We start from the raw sequence: 18,342 nt of genomic DNA, 5'->3' as shown, positions 1-18,342 counted from the left end.
AAATTGTCATTGTGGTAAATGTCAAGGAGCTGACAACCCCCTAGGAGAAAACTAAAAGGCACAAAACCAGATGGGGGATGTGTATGTGCTTAGCATCCCGAGGGGTCCAGCACCAGGTGTGGGGAAACAGCTCCTGCTGAAGGCACCCAGCTGCTGCATCCCTTGCAAGCAGGGCTTTGTGACTCCCTAAATCCTCCTGCGCAAAAGCACCCCAAAGACCGGAATTGCTTCCTAAACCCTAGCACACGAGTTGCTTAGGAAAAAAAAAAAAAAGGATCTGGATACATCTTGCTGTCCATTATCCCCAGATAGGTTCCTACTCTGAGCAACCCCCTGGATAAGGTCACGAGGAGGAGGACGTGAGGCCGGACCTGCGGGAGGAGCCCGTAGCAGCCGGGAACATCGCCGTCGTTCACAAGGGTGAGGACCTGCTGGTAGGGGTGCTTCAGAAAGCACCGCCCGAACTTCACCACGGGGTTGAGCACTCGCAGAGGAGGAACAACGCACCTGGGCAAAGAGATGACCAAGAGAAGGTGGAATTTGTACCAGGACCTGTGGTTAAAACTGCTGCTCCAATACTGCAGCATTCAGCTGGCTGTTGCTGCAGATGTCGTCCTAAAAGGCTTACGAAGATAACATCATTCTGTCTGTCAGGCACTTTCAGGTAATTAGATGGACAGAGTTAACCACACCCCTCTCGTAATTCAGCTGACACCTACTGCAGCACAGTGGGATTGAGTCTGGCTGCAACAAGATCAACTTTGGGCTTCAAACATTAATTAATGGTCAGCAGAGCCAGAGGAAAGTGAAGAAAACTGCACTCATGCTTCGCACCAAGGACGACTTTTCCCTTCCTTCCCCATCTTGCCCCCATTCTCCTCTCACCAGCTGCACCAGGAGCCCCTTTCCCCTCTGCCTGTGCCTTCATCAGCTGAACTGAGCACCAGCTCGGCAGGCAGCTCGCTGAGTGCCAAATGGGAAGAACAGAGCCTTTGGGTCACCACCCAGCACAAGGCCACCCTTCCCTCGCAGGCAGAAGCAAGGTGGCTCTTTGGAAACTTATTGTACCCCAAGCACCAGAAACCAGGCGAATCGTGACTGTAATTACCATTCCCTCTAGGAAAGCACTCAGGCCCTGCCTGTTCATTGAACACACGTTCTTTTTGACCTGTGACACTCTCAAAGCCCTGCTGTTCTCATAGCTGATTTAACTCTGTGTCCAGCTGGGCAGAATGTGCTCATTAAACTGTGCTTCCTGAGCAGGGCCAGAGCGAGCAGGCGGTGTGCAAGGCAGCGCAGAGATGGTGGAAGCCCCAGGAGAGAGGACGAGCTGGCAGGAAGGCAAGGTACCTGGCTGTGAGGAGGAGTGCCAACACCTCCTTGCCGACGCCATCCACGTCCACCACGAGGGCCAGCTCGTACTGTCTCACGGTGTTGGAGCACAGCGTGACCTGGCAGAAGAGAACAGCAAACGCTCAGTGACTCCCCAGAGCCATCGCCCGTGTGTGAGAAAAGCTGGGGTCAGTGGGTGGGAGAGAACATCGCTGAAGAATGCTCTACCAGCCTAGGCTGTCTAAAACTCCACCGAGGAGCTGTAGATGTTCCTGCTCCAGGAAGCATTTCGCTGCAGATTAATGGGGACCAAAGGGGCAAGGGAATGGAGGAACAATAAAGCTCCCTTCCAAGGAATTCTCTTTAACAAAAGTGATCCAGTTTTTAACAACCCACAGGTCAAGAAACACCACCTGGAATAAAAAGCGCAGTGGAAAATTAATCCCATACAGGCTCTGGGTGTGATGCAAGGATGAGCCTCGCCACTGGAGCATGGATGCTCCCCATCTCCCCTACTGCTGCCTCCTCCGTGGCACATGCAACAGAGACAACGGTCCTACCTGCCTGGCTTCTCCTACAGCTTCCCCCACCAGCCAGTAAGAAAGATCCCACTGCTTTGGTCTGTTCGGTGTATAATACCTTAAAGAACAGACCTCACTCTCTGTTGCACAGGGGTCTTGCTGGAGGCAGTATCTGCCGGGCCATCCCAGCCTCGTGGTCCAGCAGCTGCAGCACCCATCCCTCCTGCAGGTCTCCATGCCCCAGCACCATGGGGACTGCTGTCTGCAGCCTGGGACACCATGGCATGGAGCAAAGTGACACCAAAGCCACCAGTGTGCTGGCCTGCCTGAGCCCTTCGGGGTCCTCCGTTCCACAATAAGGAAAGGGAGGATTTTGCTCTCATTTTATGCTGGAGCACTGTGTCCAGGAATAACACATCTTCTGATGATGTCTGAGCTGTTAAATACACCTTGCAGTTATCAGGGCACCCACAAACTAAATTAAAACACAAGTCGACTAAAGCTCTTCCTCCTCTACTCACCACTGTACAAAAATTATTCCATTAACTTTAAATCTCAGCTACAATAGCATAAATCCAGAGGAAATCTGTTGGCCTTAACAGTAGGAGTTCAGCCTTCCAAGGGGAAAGTGTGGCCCAGCAGATGCTGGACAGTTCAGGGCTGCCACAATTTTTTCTCTCCCCATTAGAGACCAGAGCAGTCAATGCAGCTCCTTCTGCTTGACAGGAGCGGGGAAACAAAGCTAAGAGGAAAACAAAGCTCTTTTATGCAATGACACCTCTCCAACAGCCACCTCGCTCTTCCTCTGCCCACTTTAAATCAGAGAAATTGCTCACAAAGACATACACGGATGGCTTCTGCTCTTGACCACATGGTGTGTGAACCTGGGATTTTGGAGGTAAGCTGGTGCCCCTTCAAAAACACCCCAGCAACCCAGACGCCAGCGGTGCTGAAGCCCTCTTGGAACCAGAGAAACTTCACCTCCACCTGCTGAAACACGCACACACAGCCGGACCCGTGCCGTACCTGGACATCCAGCAGTCCCTGGGAGCGGACGGTTCCTCTGCAGGGAGTTATGGTAAATTCGCTCGGCTTGAGGTCACCGTGAGCTCCCTTCCTCCAGGAGAGGCGGGTGTTGTCCGAGATCTGGACAAAACTGGTCACGCTGGGGGCTCCAGAGCCATCCCCCGGAATGCGGAGGTTGAACGTCATGGGCACCAGGGAGGTGTTACTGAGGCGACATGACAAGGTGCGAGGAAAGCCTACGAAACGACACAAACACAGACATATGCCCCTGATATCCCTTGGTTCCCTGCATGAATATCCTGTAATAAAAGCCTGGGCTTGGAATGCAGCTTTTTGACAAATCTGAATGACGGCTACTTGAGAAGCTAAGCGAGGAGTTAACCTTCGCTCTCCCATCACGCTGACCCCCGGCACAGCTCGCTCCCAGCGCTGCCGATCACCAGAGGTTTTCCTTTTCTCTAACCACAAGGAGCTCTGTCCTTTGCCCCCAAACCAGCACCGGTCACTTACCATTTATGAGAGTACATCCAGACAGACCGTAATGGATTTATCTATTCTGAAAACTCAATCAATAAAATTCAAGTTCTGCCACTCATGCTCAGGCTGAATACTATCTTAAACCCATGAAACATCCCAAGATTTTCAGGATGTAAAAGCAGTGTGTTGCCATTGAAGAGCATCTACAGTAAAAGAAAGGAAGGATGAAATTGGGAACTACAGCACTATCCAAAGCACTCTTTAATGCGGTTTCTTGTGATCCTACTACCACAAGTTTGTGACGAAAGTCCAGTCAACTTAATTACAAGTAAATCACTCGTGTTCAGCACGATCCAGGGTGTGAAAGTCTTCCTGTTACCGGAAACTACGCCTTCTGCCAAGTGGTTCTCCCCACGCTGTCACACTGCTGCCTATTGCAGTCCCTGCATATATAATGCTCACTGCTGCGTCTGCTTTTCTGCCAGCATCCCAGCCTGCAGGACAGCAGCACAGTTCCTCTGGTTAATCGCGAGTGCAACACTCCCGCAGCGCTTCCTTCTCATCATCAACTGAGGCTGACGATCGTCAGCACAACACCTAGGAAAGCCAGCTCAGCTGGAGCCTCAGACCTTTTCTCGACCCCTTATCCCATCACAGTTGGATTACCTGTACTGACAAAAATCACCCATAAAAAGCAGGTTCTGCACCTGCTAGCAGAAACTTTGAGTTGAAAGCTGCATTCCCACCCCTGTGCTCTCACCTAGCCTTTTTACAGATCCCTGCCGTGTCTCCCCTGCTTCCTGATCCCCCTCGCTGTTCTCCACCTCGCCGAGGTCAGCCTCCAGCTCCCAGCTCTGATTGCTTCCTCAGATGCAGCTGCCTCCTGCTCACTGTCAAATGCCGGTGGTCTGGGCTGAGGCAGGGTAATTTCACCCCAACCATGGATTTTCAGATCCTGAGGCTGACCTGAAGCTCTGCTTTCAACCTTGAGCTGGTCAAGAAGTTGCTGCTATTCCTCTAAGACAGGGATCTACCGTACTTACACAGGGCTGGGTGGGAGCACAAACACCAAGAGACATCTTCGGTGCCCCTTGGGTACATGCTGGGCTGGAAAAATATAACATAGACCGCACAGAGCACCTGTGTCCATCCGGAGGCTCCTGTTAAAGGATCTCCTATTTTGGGGTGCATGACACCTCAGAGCCCACTTTACAGGGAGCTTAAAAATCAGCAGGAAACGTGCTTTGCCTTTCCTAACAAACAGGGACGTCGCACCCATGCTGGCTTCGATTGCTCCCTGCAGAGGTTGACACCCGTGTCTTGGAGGCTGGCTTTCCATCACCTGCACACCCGGGGGGTGTTGTGCAGGGACAGGAGAGCAGCCCACAGCCCAGGACAGCAGCCCACAGCCCTCTTCCCGGCTACTCTGGAGCAGATGCTGGCTTGGCTGCTTTCCAAGCATCGTTTGCATCTGGCTGGGGAGGGAAATGGGGTGCAGGCAGGGCAGGCAGCTTCTCCATGCCCAGCAGTGCCAAGCGGCTAACCCAGCAGCCTAGCAGTGGGGCAGGAGGTGCACAAGGACCAGCACAGACTTCGCAGAATCCCGAAGCTGCCAGATGCAGACGATCATTAGCATGGTTGAAAAAAGTTACAATCCACAAAAACTGCCTTATTCGGCTGAGAAGGCCTTGTTAATGAAATCAGATTGCATCGGGTGAATCCTGTGTTATGTAACCGCATTTCTGCCAGGCGTGTTTCTTGTTTTATTTGGTCAAAGGGAAACAAAGAAGTGAAAAGTGCTGATGGAGAGAGAGGAGGAAGCAGCTCAGAGAAGGTAATGAGTTTTCTTTAAAAGTCCACGAACAGCATGAAAACACAGAGGCATCCTGGGCGCAGAATGATAATGGCCCTTCAATCAATCCACGATTGATTTCACATTTCAACTTCAGATCATCGCAGCAAAAAAGCCTTTTGTGAGACCGAGATGGAGAAATCGGAATCTGCATCTCAATGGGGATGCTCCGGACGCGCAGCCGCAGGCACTGCCAGATGAGGAGCAGGATCCTGCACTTCTGGAGACATCGGTGGCTGGTGCCATACCCAGCACCCGATAACGGGGTGCCTGCTCAACGCCTGGCTCTGGAGCACGACAGGCTGGCACATGGTTTAACGCCCTTCTCCGGTGCTCCCGTCCCCTGGGCCCTCCCGCAGCACAGCCCTTCGCGGTCATTCTGCTGCCAGCGACTAGGAGCTTCAGGTCAAACAGGCTTGAGGGACACTGTAAAGCAGCGGCTTTCAATTCCTTCGTTTCTATTTGACCTCACCATGGCTTTCATTTGCTCAAAATAGCAATGAAGGACAAACTCTGCTCAGTGCCAGTTCCCACCATGATTTTGTTCCCCAATCTCCGCAATGCAGAGAGCGAACCGATGCGAAACTCCAGTCATTTAACCCTCACTCTTCACCCTGAACTCTTATAGGCATCCAGAACCTCCTATTCCTTTGGGGCACTTAGGCTAGAAATTGGCTCTCACGCGCCCCAGTGCATCCATGCTTCAGCTCAGGAGCTTTTTCCCATGACTGTGTGTGCAGTATTAATGGCACAATACTGCCTAGGCAGCCAGCAGCCCCGGTTTTAGCACCCCAAAGGCTGCCACGAACCCAGCAGACACTCCTGTGCCAGCACGCTCTGTTTTGGTATCTCACCCACCTCCCACCTCACAGACCCCCAGGGTGCACTCACCAAAGGGGACGTCACCGAAGCGGAGGGAGGGTACATCGAAGTGAAAGGTGGGTCCGATGACACAGCCCCTGCGGGGATAAAGGCAGGCAGAGGAGGAGTTGGGGTGGTGAGGGAGGAGGGCAAGGTGCTCGGCTCCATCGCTCTGCACCCGTGTGCTCAGCGTGGCACCCCTGTGGGCCAGAGGCAGCCAAAGCAGGGCTACCAGCAGCTGCTTTGGCTCAGGACACCAAGCCAGGTATGATCCCAAGTCACTGTTGGCTGGATGAAGGACACTAAATGAGTGATGGCCCCGTGCCTCAGTTTCCCCATCTGCAACACGAGAACTCAGAGGTGCCCACACAAAAGCAGAATTACTGTAACCAGCCTTCCCAGCTGCAGGTTCCCTGCTTTGGCATTTCCTAGCTGGAACTGGTGTTCCCATAGAGCATACAAACGTCATTTTCTCAGAGGACCTTGATTGCACAGTGGAGGATTTTGAGACCAGGGGAGCCCCGAGCGCCCACTGAGCAGCACCAGAAGAGCAACAGCTCTACACCTTGGACAAAATCATCAGCTTGTCGCCAGTGAACCAGCTGACCCATCCACAAGCAGCACATCTTGAACCACCAAACGTGGGCATCCCAAACCCAGCACACCTCCTTGCCCCTCCACAGATTGAGCAGCTGGGCTCCAAATTCCCAAACTCACCAACATCTGCTGAAATCAGTATCTGGAGCTGCACAACATACATTACTTTGTGGCTGATGCCAATCATCACCAGCTCTGCCTGTTAGTTAAATCTGGGGCCACAGCAAATAGTGCCTTCTAGTTTTACCCACAGGCCTACCTTCGTGCCTGTTCTGCAGATGAACAGACCCCAGCACCCTGCAGGAGGGACCTGCCTTCATCCCTACAGCCCTGTTTCCACCATCCTCTGAACACCAAAGAAATGAGCATTCAGGACCCCATAAGGTTGGTGTCCCAGCAGAAGAAAAAATAATCTGTGGCTTAGGCATCTTCTGATTACGCAGTCAGGAAGCACACAGAAGAACTATCTTTCAGGAGTTTCAGTCCAGTGCTAATTCTCAATTCGCAAAACCCCATCAGTTCCTGAGAAGCAGCCAGTTCACAAACTCCCACTGCTGATCAATTCCCTCCCCGGGGACCTCGTGTGATCAGCCCTAACCTCCCAAGCCCACGCAGCTCACTCTGAACAATGCAAAGGGAGCAGACGTGCTTACCATCACAGTCCTTGCCGGGAGATGATGGAAAACTACCTCCAAATGGGGTATCGCAGCGGACACTGCCAGAGCAGAGCCCTGCCAGGCTCAGGCTACACCTGCCTGACTGCCTGAGCTCTGTACACAACAGCTGATAACTGTACAGCTTGCAAGAACTGGGGAGAAAAGCAGTGGTTTTGGCAACAGCTTGGTCTTTCAGCAGCATTACTTAATGCACGTGTGCAGGGAGAGCAGGGACTCTGCAGATCAGGAAGGATAACACGAGGTGGGACAGGAACCACGTGAGCTTTCATCCCTGCTCCTTCCTTCACAGCCCTGTGTCCTGCCAGCCAGATCTCCTCCGAGAACTGGGAAGTTTTCTCCATGGAGGACTAAAGTCGGTGCACAAAGCCTCCCAAAGCAAGATGCTCAGATTGAGCTGCTGGGTGGACATCTCACAGGAGTCTGCAAACAAGCAGTGGGAGCTGTGGGGCCGGAGAAGGAAGGATAAGGGCTGGGTAGGGGTCCTTGAAACAAGGGAAATCAAGAGGTAGATGCCACCTCAAGGGAGGAGTAGGGTGCACCAGGAGCTCCTGCTGAGGGACAGCGGGACAGGAGCAGACAGGGAGGCTGGGGTAACATCAGAGGGGTTGCGAAGGAGCCATCATCCAGGACGGAGGAGTAAAAGGATGGGGAAGGAAAAAAAAAAAAAAAAGGAAGAGCAATCCTCCTTCACTGAGCAGCGTAGTCTGCACTGAGCTTAGGGCTGTGCTGGCAGAACAGGGCAGGGAGGGACCACAAAAAGGGGAAAAGTGCTGGCACTGGGACTGCAGCTCTGGGAGGCAGAGCATCAGTGGAGAAACCAGAACCATTTCATGCAGCTGGGGGAAAACAGGAGAGACCAATCCCACGGACAGCCACCTCCTTCAGGAGCCCGGCCATAGCAGGGCAGAGTGGGCATGAGACAAGAAAACCTGTACAGCAGCTGTGATAAGCACATCTTCACAAGCAAAACCTGCCCTTGCTCAAGGAGAAAGCTGCTTATGCAATAACATCCCATGACCAATTTGGGGGGAGGGACAGAGGAGAATAAATTATTTGATTGTGAAATGTTCCCTCTTGATTTCCAAAAAAAGCATCACTTTCCCTCCAAACACAAAGCCAACATAATTGTTTCTCTACCAGAGGTCAACAGACCTACTCACCTCTCTCTTGCAAAGTCATAACCTTCCTGCTCTTTTTCACCTATTTTCCCCTTCCTTTGGTAAAAATGACTGCAGGCTGTGTTCATTTCTCCATGCCTTGCCCCAGTGCTCTGGTGCCTCCCAACAGCTGCCCAGTAGGCAGAGCCAGCTCAAAGCTCCTGAGCACCCACCATCAGCTTTCCTGCCTCCATCACAACATCCCACCAGCCCATGCGAAGGTCTGGCTGAAATATGGTGCTCTGGTCCCAAGAAGTTAGCTTTGCCTCTTCTATTTATTTCCCCCGGTTTTGCATGGTGGGCTTATCTCCTGTAATGGCACCAGCCCAAGGGATGCTGCCCAAGTCCCCGTACTTGCTGCAGAGCTCCCTGTCTGCCGCATCAGCACTTCCCTGGCTGCAGAAAGGAGGTACCAGAGCCAGGAGGAGTTCTTGTCCCAACACATCATCATTAGACGTGATGTTGAGGCTGCAGCTCCCTGTTTTGTATGGATTATTAACACAGGGTTTTAAAAACACTGCTTCTGGCTGCAAAATCACTTCAGCTGTCTCCAAAACCCTACTGGCCTGTGCTCACAACCTTGCTTCTGTGCCAAGGGGCCACAAAAGAACCCGACACCAAATTCTGGGTCCTGGAGAAGTTACAGTGCTCCTGGCTCAACCATGAGAAGCTGCTTCCCGGAGGGACCCAAGGCTTTTGGTTAAAGGGGGTGTTGAGAGCACGGGAGGCACGGCCGTCCCTCTTGCAGGCAATTACACTTCTGGCAAACTACTGCAGGATTCCAGGCTAGGAATCGGACCCCAGCATCCCCACACTGAGCCCCCAGGCACCTTTTTTCCCTGCGCCACCATAAGATGAGGTTGGTGGGATGTGACTACCCAGGGACAGCAGGCAATGTCACTGAGCTCCCGTGCCTGTCCTCACCTGATGGTCAAGGTCACAGGCTCGGGAGACCCGTACACGCTGAACCTGAACTCTTCACTGAACTGGCCCAGGATGGTGGAGCTGAAGGAGATGTGGATGACCTGGAGCTCATCCGGCATGAGGATGCCCTCCCGGGGGAGGAAGGTGAAGCAGGAGCCCAGAGCGGTAACGGGAGGCACCAAGTTAAAGAGGGCATCGATGGCTCCTTTGTTGAACAGGACTGCCTGCAGCAGCGAGAGAAATGGAAGCATGTAAGGAACCTTCCTTTCTTACAAAAGGTTGACCTGCTTTCTAGTCAAACAATTAACATCTGTAAAAGGCAGCTGTGTGCTGCTGCCTGGCAGAACCCAAAGAAAATACAGCAAGACAAATTCCGCCTTTGGGCTTCCTCATGCAAAGGGGAGGTATTTCATAAGAATGGAACAACTCTGGGTTTATTTTTTTCTTTAGTCTGCCAGTTCCTCAATCTGCTCAACCAGCAGTGTCAGGAAAGGGTGAGACTGAGGTGCAGAGCAGCTCTCCCTGTTCAAGAATTTCTCTTTACAAACAGCCATAGCCATTGCCTAAGATTTTATTGTTGTGTATACAAAAAAAAAAAAAAGTTAATTTAGAACCAACATCATGTTTTGAAGAATACTCAGAGACCTACCACCTCGAACACGTGACGATCCCTGGGCACCTGTAGAGTTCTGCGAGATGCCCACGTGTGCCTGGGGTGCTGGTGGTGTCCCCAGACGCCCTGCAGCAAAGCTGTACGCTTACCGACCGGTGCGGGGCAAACCCTGCCCTCTCCACGCACTGGTCTGTGAACGTTGGATTTCTTTTCCCTACCTTTTGCCCTCAAGAAATCTGCTGGAAAAACTGAGACAGACGCATAAAAGTGTCCTTTTGCTTTTTAATTTTGCAGCTGCTGCTGAAAATATTCAGGTATTCAAACCCCGCACTGGTACATTGGACACTTATTGAGCCCGCCTGAGCTGAGGTTTATCTCCAGTCCAGCTGTTTAGGACAGCACTGACTAACAGCATCATCGGCTTATTCGTCTTTTCTCAGGTAATAAAAATAATAAATTGATATAGAGAGAAGCAATAAGGTATCAGCATTAAAAATGCATCGAGCGCAAAATATTTTGGTAAGAAAACACCTCAACATGTCCTTCCCTGCCACAGTCAAGCTTTTGAAAATGTCTGGCATGATGCATTGCCTCATTTACTACCTCTTTTCAGTTGCTCTTTTTTTTTTTTTTTTAATTTGAAAAAAAAAAATGATGCTATTGGTAGGGCAAATCTATGGAAAGTTCCTTGGCTTCTTTTGCAGAAAGGCTTTGTTCTTTATAGAGCCAAGGAGGCACCAAATCTGAAGCTTGGTGAGAGGCAGCAGAGGGTGCTCCCTGGTTCTGCACAAGGACCAGACCTGAGCTGGGGACTGGGTGGCTTCCACTGCCCAGGATCAGGCAGGATGTGCTCCACCAAAACCTCTTTGCACTGGGTTGCACTTCAAATTCCTTCTGGCTGCTTTTCAACAGCCAGGGTACAAAGGCATGTGTCATCCAGGGCTGAACCCACAGCCTCTGAACACTTACCCTGTCGACCTAGTGCTGCTTTCAGGTCTTGAGTTTGTGCACAAAGCCTCCCAGCTGCCCTCCAAAGGTTACCAAGAGTAGGAGTGGGATTTCACAGACAACACGCGCCTTCCAGGCCCCACCAAAAGCACCCAGACTCTGCCCGGCTCCCTGGATTTGAGCAGTGCGTGGTGCCACCTGCCCTGCTCCCAGCCACAGAAGTGCTGTGCAGATACCCAACACAACCTCCTCCAGCTCACCTCGTAGCTGTGGGCTGATCCAACGAACACCTTCCCGATGTCAAGCTGGTCAAAGCTGAAGCGCAGCCTGGGCCCTTCGCCTTCCCCTTTGACGCGCAGGGGCAGCCTGGTCTCTCGGCCTGGGGAGAGGTTTGGAGAGGTTTCCAGCTCAGTGCCATCATTCCCTCTGTGCCCCTCAGTGCCAGTCCCTGTCCTCACGTGGGCAGGGACCAGCTCTGGATGCTCCAGCAGAAGACACAGAACCCCCCTCCTCCCTGCGGGGATGCATGAGGAGTGCCCCCTTGGGACAGTCTCTAATGCAGCCATCAGCTCGTGCGCGAAAAAACAACGCTGAACTTCACATGTCATCTGCAAGCTTCCACCCATGAGTTTGGGTGAGGCTGAAACCCATTCAGTGAAGGCACAAAGATCATGAAACAGAAGCAGGGACAGACACACACAGCCCACGGCGAAGCCTCCCCGGAGCCCCCAGCCTCACTGCAGGAGTGCAGCTTTACACCCAAACTCCAACATGCTCCTTTGCTTCTGTAGGGCTGCTGAGGTGACATAACACAGGAGTTTTTGGTCCAAAGGTCGCTCTGAAACACTGGAGCAGTCCAACGTGCCTGAATCCTACCTCGAGTCTGGTCTTGGGTCTCCCTGCTGCCATCCCATTCTGCATGGAAGGTGAGTAGCAGAAGGAGGAGAGGAAAGTCCTAGAGCGATGCTCACCATTTATTAAAGATTAGGGTCTGAAGGTTGTGGTTTTTTTGGTTTTTTTTTGTTTTTTTTTTTTTCCAAGTTCTGCTGCACCATTAAAAATGCCCTAAATGACTTGCTATGGGAAAGAAGGACCCAGATGCGACAACGTGGTGACCGTGCCACAACTTGAAACACTCTCCTGGCACAGCTATTTCAATGACGCCTGACTTTTTGATCTCACAGCCACGAGGTAAGGATGTTTGATAAAAGCCCAAAGCCAGAAAGCAAGAGCTATGGAGCTTTGTTGAATTCAACATTTTTTAAATGGATACAGCCAAAGGCCAGCCGACAGCAGAGATGAGAGTTGTGTTTCACAGCTCAGACACTAATTGGAGGGCTGTGGATTTTCTTTCACAGACACGGTAAAGGAGGCAGCATTGGGTGCTCACTGTCAAAAGATTTCTCCATCTGGCATCACGAGTGGCTTCATTTTCATTAAAAACTCTAGGTCTAAACCACCAAAGCTTTTAGGAAATGGCAAATGCTTTCAAGTGATGAGCTTTTGTCCATGATCACGCTGCGAAGCTGAAGTGCATGCACCTGAGCAATGTCTCCTATGGCCACTGCCCCTGGACGAACCAGATCCTCCTCCTGCAGGATGTCCTCAGCCTCTCCCAAAGGCCCACAGAAACCCTCCTTTCCACCCTATGCTGGTCCTGGAGCTTTAGGAAATAATAGAAACTTTGTTATTCCTCCTTGCAGACTAAAGTACAGGCAGCCTCGCTCAGGAGGACCGAGACTAAAAACAAGCCTCCTTTTGGGCCTCAACCCCAAATCCACACCCGATGCTATGGAGTGAGGATTTGGATCTTAGGAGGGATAATACCTGGGCACATTGCACAGGGTGTGTAACCCAGCACTGCTTCCAGACAGTCACCTCCTTGCTTCCAAATCAGTGCAAGTGGCCCGAAGGCACAGGACTTTGCTGTCAAAATCCTTAACTTCTTCTGCTTATGACACCTGTTTTCTGCTCATGGAGCAGCCCCATGTTTTGTGGCTGTTTTTGAATGTGATTTTCATCCAACCACATCGATAAACAGAGATCCACAGCTTCGCATCACACGGCTCTGCCCCTGGGCTCATCATATGGGGCTTTGCTCCTCCAGCTCTCATGGCCCAGGCCTGTGAGAGGCTTAAGGGTTTTGGAATAAATCAGTCCTAATACCAAGCCTAATACATTTCTGAGAGCAGACAAACCTAAAACTGAATGATGTTGTGCCTCTGAGCCCCCATCCTCTTCTGCACGCTTCCTTCCAGCAACTCAAGAGCCATGGTTTTATTTGCATGAATAACTAAAGGTTCATTCTGAGCTCAAATATTTGCTGAGAGCAAATTTCAAATCACTTCTTAACCGCCAGGTTTGCGGGTTGCATGATGTTGATCAATTCTGTAAACCCCCTGATCCACCAGGACCTTCCAAGCAACGCAAGGAGATACCTGCAGAGAAGCGGAGGCCAAAACACCTTCCCGTGGGGTGTAAGATCCAGCTGTGCAATGCACGGAGCTGCACCGGGGCAAAACCTCCACCTATTCTCAGCTAGGGACACGTGGGCCACCTGCAGATTGCGCTCCTAAGGGACCTGTGACCAGCATCCAAATGCACAAGGAACAGCCACGCTTCTTAGAGGAAACAAAGCAAAATCAACTAACTCCTTAGCTGAAGATGGCTGTTTCTTCTTCAAACTCTTTCTGCACCGAGGAAACCTTGACTCTGACAGTTCCCACCCTGATAGCACAGTGAATCTGCTCTGGTTTTACAAGGAGGGGGGCTCGGCACAAGTTAAATGACCTCCTCTAAGTCCTCCTGCAAGGAGCCAGTGGAAGAGCTGAGCTCTCCGTGGGCCCATCGGGGGCATGAAAGAGCCAGCTCCTCTTCCCAGAAGCAGGCTGCTTGCCCAGCTCTGTGCCCCAGTCTCCCAGGCTGGCTCCAGGACTGCACGCCAGCAGCTTTCCTCCCTCTCTGCTGTGGAGCAGCCCTCCTGGTGCAAACCCTGGAGATGCCTGCAGCAAAGCGATGGATGCCAAAGCAGGAGCGCAGCATCCCCTGGGAGACAACTTTTAAAATAAACCCTTCCCTTCCACATCTCTAACAACTGCAGCTGGCGGGCAGGAAGACAGTTTGTTAACACAAGCCCTGTGTAATTACTGTAGGTGGCATTTGCCAAGCAAACCCCGTGCAATTACTGTATAAATAAAAAGCTGTTCTGTGACATTTGTATCCGCCAGCTCGGAAGGGAACAGCACAGAACAGCCTGGCTGCTGGAGGACCATGGCCTCGCATCTCTTCGATGGGGACAATGTGGGGAAAAAATGATGTTTCCTTTCCACTCGTGGAACATAACCAGCACCATGCAGAGCCCCAGAGGAAGGGCAAGGCCACCAGCACAGTGGGCGAGGGAAGAGGGAGAGGGGAGCCGTACCTGAGATGTCGCAGAAGACGGTCTGCTGATAGACTCTAGCTTCACGGGGTTTGAAGATCACGTTAATTTCAGCTGAGGAGTTTGGCCAGATGTCTCCCTCCTGAAACAGAAGTGGGCAGCAAACCGTTTATATCTCCAAACATCACCTTTCTCCTTTTCAACCACAGCCTCGTAGCCCATATTCATGCATCAATGAAGAGCAAGGAGCAAGTGAATGCTTAGCAACAAAACTTATCAAAGATTTTGGTATCAGTTGAAAACACCTGTTTCTAAATCCCTCACCTCTGCTGGCACCTGGCAGGGGCATTTTGTTAAAGATCAGAGAAAGGAGCTGACAGTCGGATGTGGCCTGTTTGCCTCTGCAGGATGCACACCCCCTCTGTTCCTGAATGCAGGATCAGACACAGAGATGGCATTTGCCTACAAATCCGCACCCTCTTTCAACCCCCCCAAAAAATAAAAAATCAGGTAAAATAGCTTTTGTCATGCTCTTGCTTAGAGGCACCCCAAGCATCTGACTTGAGCCCTAACATTGCCAGTGCTTCTTTGTACATTTGTTAGCATAAATGCGCAGTTCTGACAATTATTATAATAATACCCTGCAAGGGATGAAGAAATTGGCTTATCGAAGGAGACAAAGAGAGCAGAGTTATTATTCTATCAACAAACTAAGGCCTTAATTCTGCTGGCTGCTGGGTATCCTCAGTACTTTGTCCAGAAGAGTCCTGAGATGACAGGAGCCTCTGGCACTCCTTGGGCAGAAATATTAAGCAGCCGTAACGCTTCCCATCGACTCGGTGCTTCGAGCTCAGAGGACGGTTCTTGCAGAGATCGAAGAGACGCGGCAAGTTGTTGGGCTGCAGCTGCAAACGGCTCCCAGAGCACGCAGCCTGCTCGGAGAGAGCCGCATAGAGGAGAGAGCAGGCAGGGAGGAAACCTCCTCCGACACCAAGAAATCACCACCGCCACAGCAACACACATGGCCTGAAAGCACAAAGTTGCTTGGCTTCTTCTCCAAAAAAAACTAGAAGCGAGATATTTGCCAGATCCTGCTTCTATCCAGCAAGGAATAGGATGAAGACAAAGCTTCCCTGGGTTATTTCCTCGGGGTCTAATCCAGATCCTTGCATAGCACCACTGGTGATGCTGAGATCGCTGCTGGCACACTGATGGAGGACACTGCTGAGAGTGGTAGAGGTGCTTGAGGTCTTCATCTCATGCAGGGGCACAAAGCAGAGGTGGGCACCGTGCCCTGAGCCTTGCAGCCAGAGCGCAGGGAAGGTGAGGGATGCCCAGCAATTAGCAGCAGCGAGACGGACCTGGTTTCAGAACAGCCCAGCTGGCTGCAAACCGCAGAGGGTGCACGAAAGAGATGGGGCAGGGCCAGTGGGACTGGGGGAGAAAACCAATGGCAGGATCCACAGCAACCCCAGCTGGCTCGGGGCTGGTCCAACTCTACTGTTCCTTTGCTTTGCTGTAGGATAAAATTGCCAACACAGAAACAGCAGCTCAGCTGCTCCGTGCTGCATCACCCTCGCTGGCCCGGCACCAAGGAGCGCCTTGCACTTACCTCCTGATTTCTTAAACCTGATCCTTAAACTGTGCAGAAGCCTTTCAGTTTGGTGTGGGATGATCAGCAACACCAAATGCCTCCTGTGAGAGCACCCGAAGAAACCAGAGGCCAGCATCCCCCACCACCTCCACACCAAGGCCGAGACCTCCGCTATGGAGCGGAACCAAGGGGAAATTTCCCCTGGGTAGCCCAGGCATCACCTACCACAAACTGAAATTCACTGGGACTCCGTGGTTGTTGTAAATCTTTGGAACATGTCTGGAAAAGCAGGCTGAGATTTTATATCAATACCCGTTGTAGCAGAACAAGTTCTCCCTGAGCCCAACCACGCCTGGGAAGCGAGAGCGCATCCCTCCTTCCAGAGACCCAGCAACAAACTCCCGTGAGTGTAATGCGGCAGAACCACTCTTCCAGGCCAGCCACCTGGCAGAGCCCAGTTTTGCTGCTCACGGCCTGCCTTACGCACCAAAATCGGGCTTGTTGGCCCTGTGGGCACCTCGGGGCAGTTGGGTTATTACTCAGCGGTTGACACAGGCAATACATCTCCCGTTAATGGAAGCGAGCATAATACAATTCATAAGCAAAAAATGAACCTAAGCAGGAAAGGGAGAAAATTAAAAACCCATTGGCCTGATGAATATGTATCTGCAAACAACAGCGTGGTTTTCTAGCTGAGCGAGTTTAGCTGACTGTGGGATTCGACCAACTCCGAGGCCAGCACATCTGTGATGGAAATAGGGCCGACGCAGCGCCGGGGCTCAGCCCTGCAGTATCTCATAGTAGGGACAGGCCCGGCAGTGCACGGGGACCCAGGGAGGTGGCACAAAGCCAGAAGGGACAGGAGTGGGAAACCACTCAAAAACAGCACCAGGAGATGTTGCAGCTATGGCAGGGAGGAGTTCAGGGAGAGCCCCTGAAAAGACATGTTCCAAAGGCTCCCTGCCGCGCAATGGGCAGAAGCTGAGCACAACAAGGGTTTGGCCCCCCGCAGAGCCCTGCTGGGGTCCCACAGCACCACCAGCACTTCAACCACAAAATTCCAGAGCCCCAGTGTCCCAAGGAGAGCTCCTGCTGTACAGAGGGGATAAGGGCTGACTCCTCAGGGCCTGGATGCCCGGGTGTGCAAGAGAGGCAGCAGCATTCCCACTGCCCATAACTAGCTTGGATAATCTATTGGGAGCCTGGGGATACGAGGCAGAACAGCCCAGGTTCTCCCCCAGCCCCAAGTTATGTGTCAAAGGCAGGCGGGGGCACCCACTCTTCCACAGGACAAGGTAAAATCCTTCTCCAGTCCTTGCACAGCACCAGGGGTGCACTGGCCCCAGGAAAACAAGGATCCACAGCACTGCATAGCCCGAGGAACAGCCCCAGCACCAAGAAGAAACACACCTTCAGCAACTACCTGGGAGAACGCTGCGAATTTACGTCTCCAAACAGCAAGGGATTGGAAATGAGTCTCCGCAGGCACTGCTCTGAGTGACTCGGTTCCTAGTGGGATGATTTGCGGGACCACCGAGACCACAGTGACTGCTGCAATACTGCTGGGATGTCCTCGCACACTACACAATTAATCCACGGGGGGCAGCCCAGGGCTCGGGGCAGACATTGTTTTACAGCCTAAACAGGTAAGGGTGCAGCACACTACCCTGGTCATGTCCCTAGCAAGGGACATCTCCATAAATCTGAAGCGTGGTCCCGTCCCAGCATAGGGTCAGATGAGATGCCTCCAAGGCTCCAGAGGAATCAAGCCCAAGGACTAGCAGCAAAACCCAGGCTCTATGCACCAGCACAGCCCTCCAGGATAATTCTGAGCAGAGTTATCAGTGTAGCCTTGCACTCACCCTCACGTGCAAGAAAACCTTCATCAGCAGTTAACAGACACATCTCCTGATGTGAAATCACCCTGCTGCAGGATGCAGCCTGTTTTCAGGGAAGACTTTTGGAAATCCATCCACAGAAAACTTCCCTGTTCTCCAGTTAGTCTGTAAGCCAGGCAACTTGACTCCAAAGGTGGAGGGCAAGAAAAAATTACCAGTTACATTTTATTCTACTGTTCCACGACTAAAACAAATTCTTTTAAGACAGTCATAACTATTCTGGGAAATTCTGGTCATTTCTCCCTTCGTTATTGCAGAATGTCAGACTATAAAGCTAGAAGATATTATGAGTTATTTCTCCTGGGAAATTAAAATAGGCTGTTGAAGAGGTTCCTCACCACATTCCTGCTACCCCTGGGAAAACAAGGGCTGCTGGTTAAAAGGATATGCTTCATTTCCCACCCTTTCAGGCTAGCTGCTGCAGGCGTGCCTGCCTTGAGAGCTCCGGAGCGAGGGGTCTGCTGGGCTGGTGTGCTGTCTGCAAGG

General features: G+C 51.9%; 1 protein-coding gene across 1 annotated transcript in view; it reads right to left on the bottom strand.

Annotated features, from left to right (window-relative positions):
* The window catches only part of HYDIN (HYDIN axonemal central pair apparatus protein), a 129,105-nt gene that overhangs the window by 72,291 nt on the left and 38,472 nt on the right, over positions 1 to 18,342 (bottom strand). The window contains exons 11-17 of the mRNA XM_080552306.1: positions 14,407 to 14,506; positions 11,246 to 11,364; positions 9,425 to 9,648; positions 6,100 to 6,167; positions 2,880 to 3,115; positions 1,351 to 1,451; positions 372 to 507 (exon numbers count right to left, since the gene is read on the bottom strand). Of these exons, the coding sequence (XP_080408432.1) occupies positions 372 to 507; positions 1,351 to 1,451; positions 2,880 to 3,115; positions 6,100 to 6,167; positions 9,425 to 9,648; positions 11,246 to 11,364; positions 14,407 to 14,506 (984 nt within the window). The remainder of the gene's footprint in view (positions 1 to 371; positions 508 to 1,350; positions 1,452 to 2,879; positions 3,116 to 6,099; positions 6,168 to 9,424; positions 9,649 to 11,245; positions 11,365 to 14,406; positions 14,507 to 18,342) is intronic.

This window comes from Anser brachyrhynchus, assembly GCF_964034855.1.
Source record: "Anser brachyrhynchus genome assembly, chromosome: 12".
NCBI classification, from domain to species: domain Eukaryota; kingdom Metazoa; phylum Chordata; class Aves; order Anseriformes; family Anatidae; genus Anser; species Anser brachyrhynchus.
This window is presented reverse-complemented; position numbering and strand designations above follow the sequence as displayed.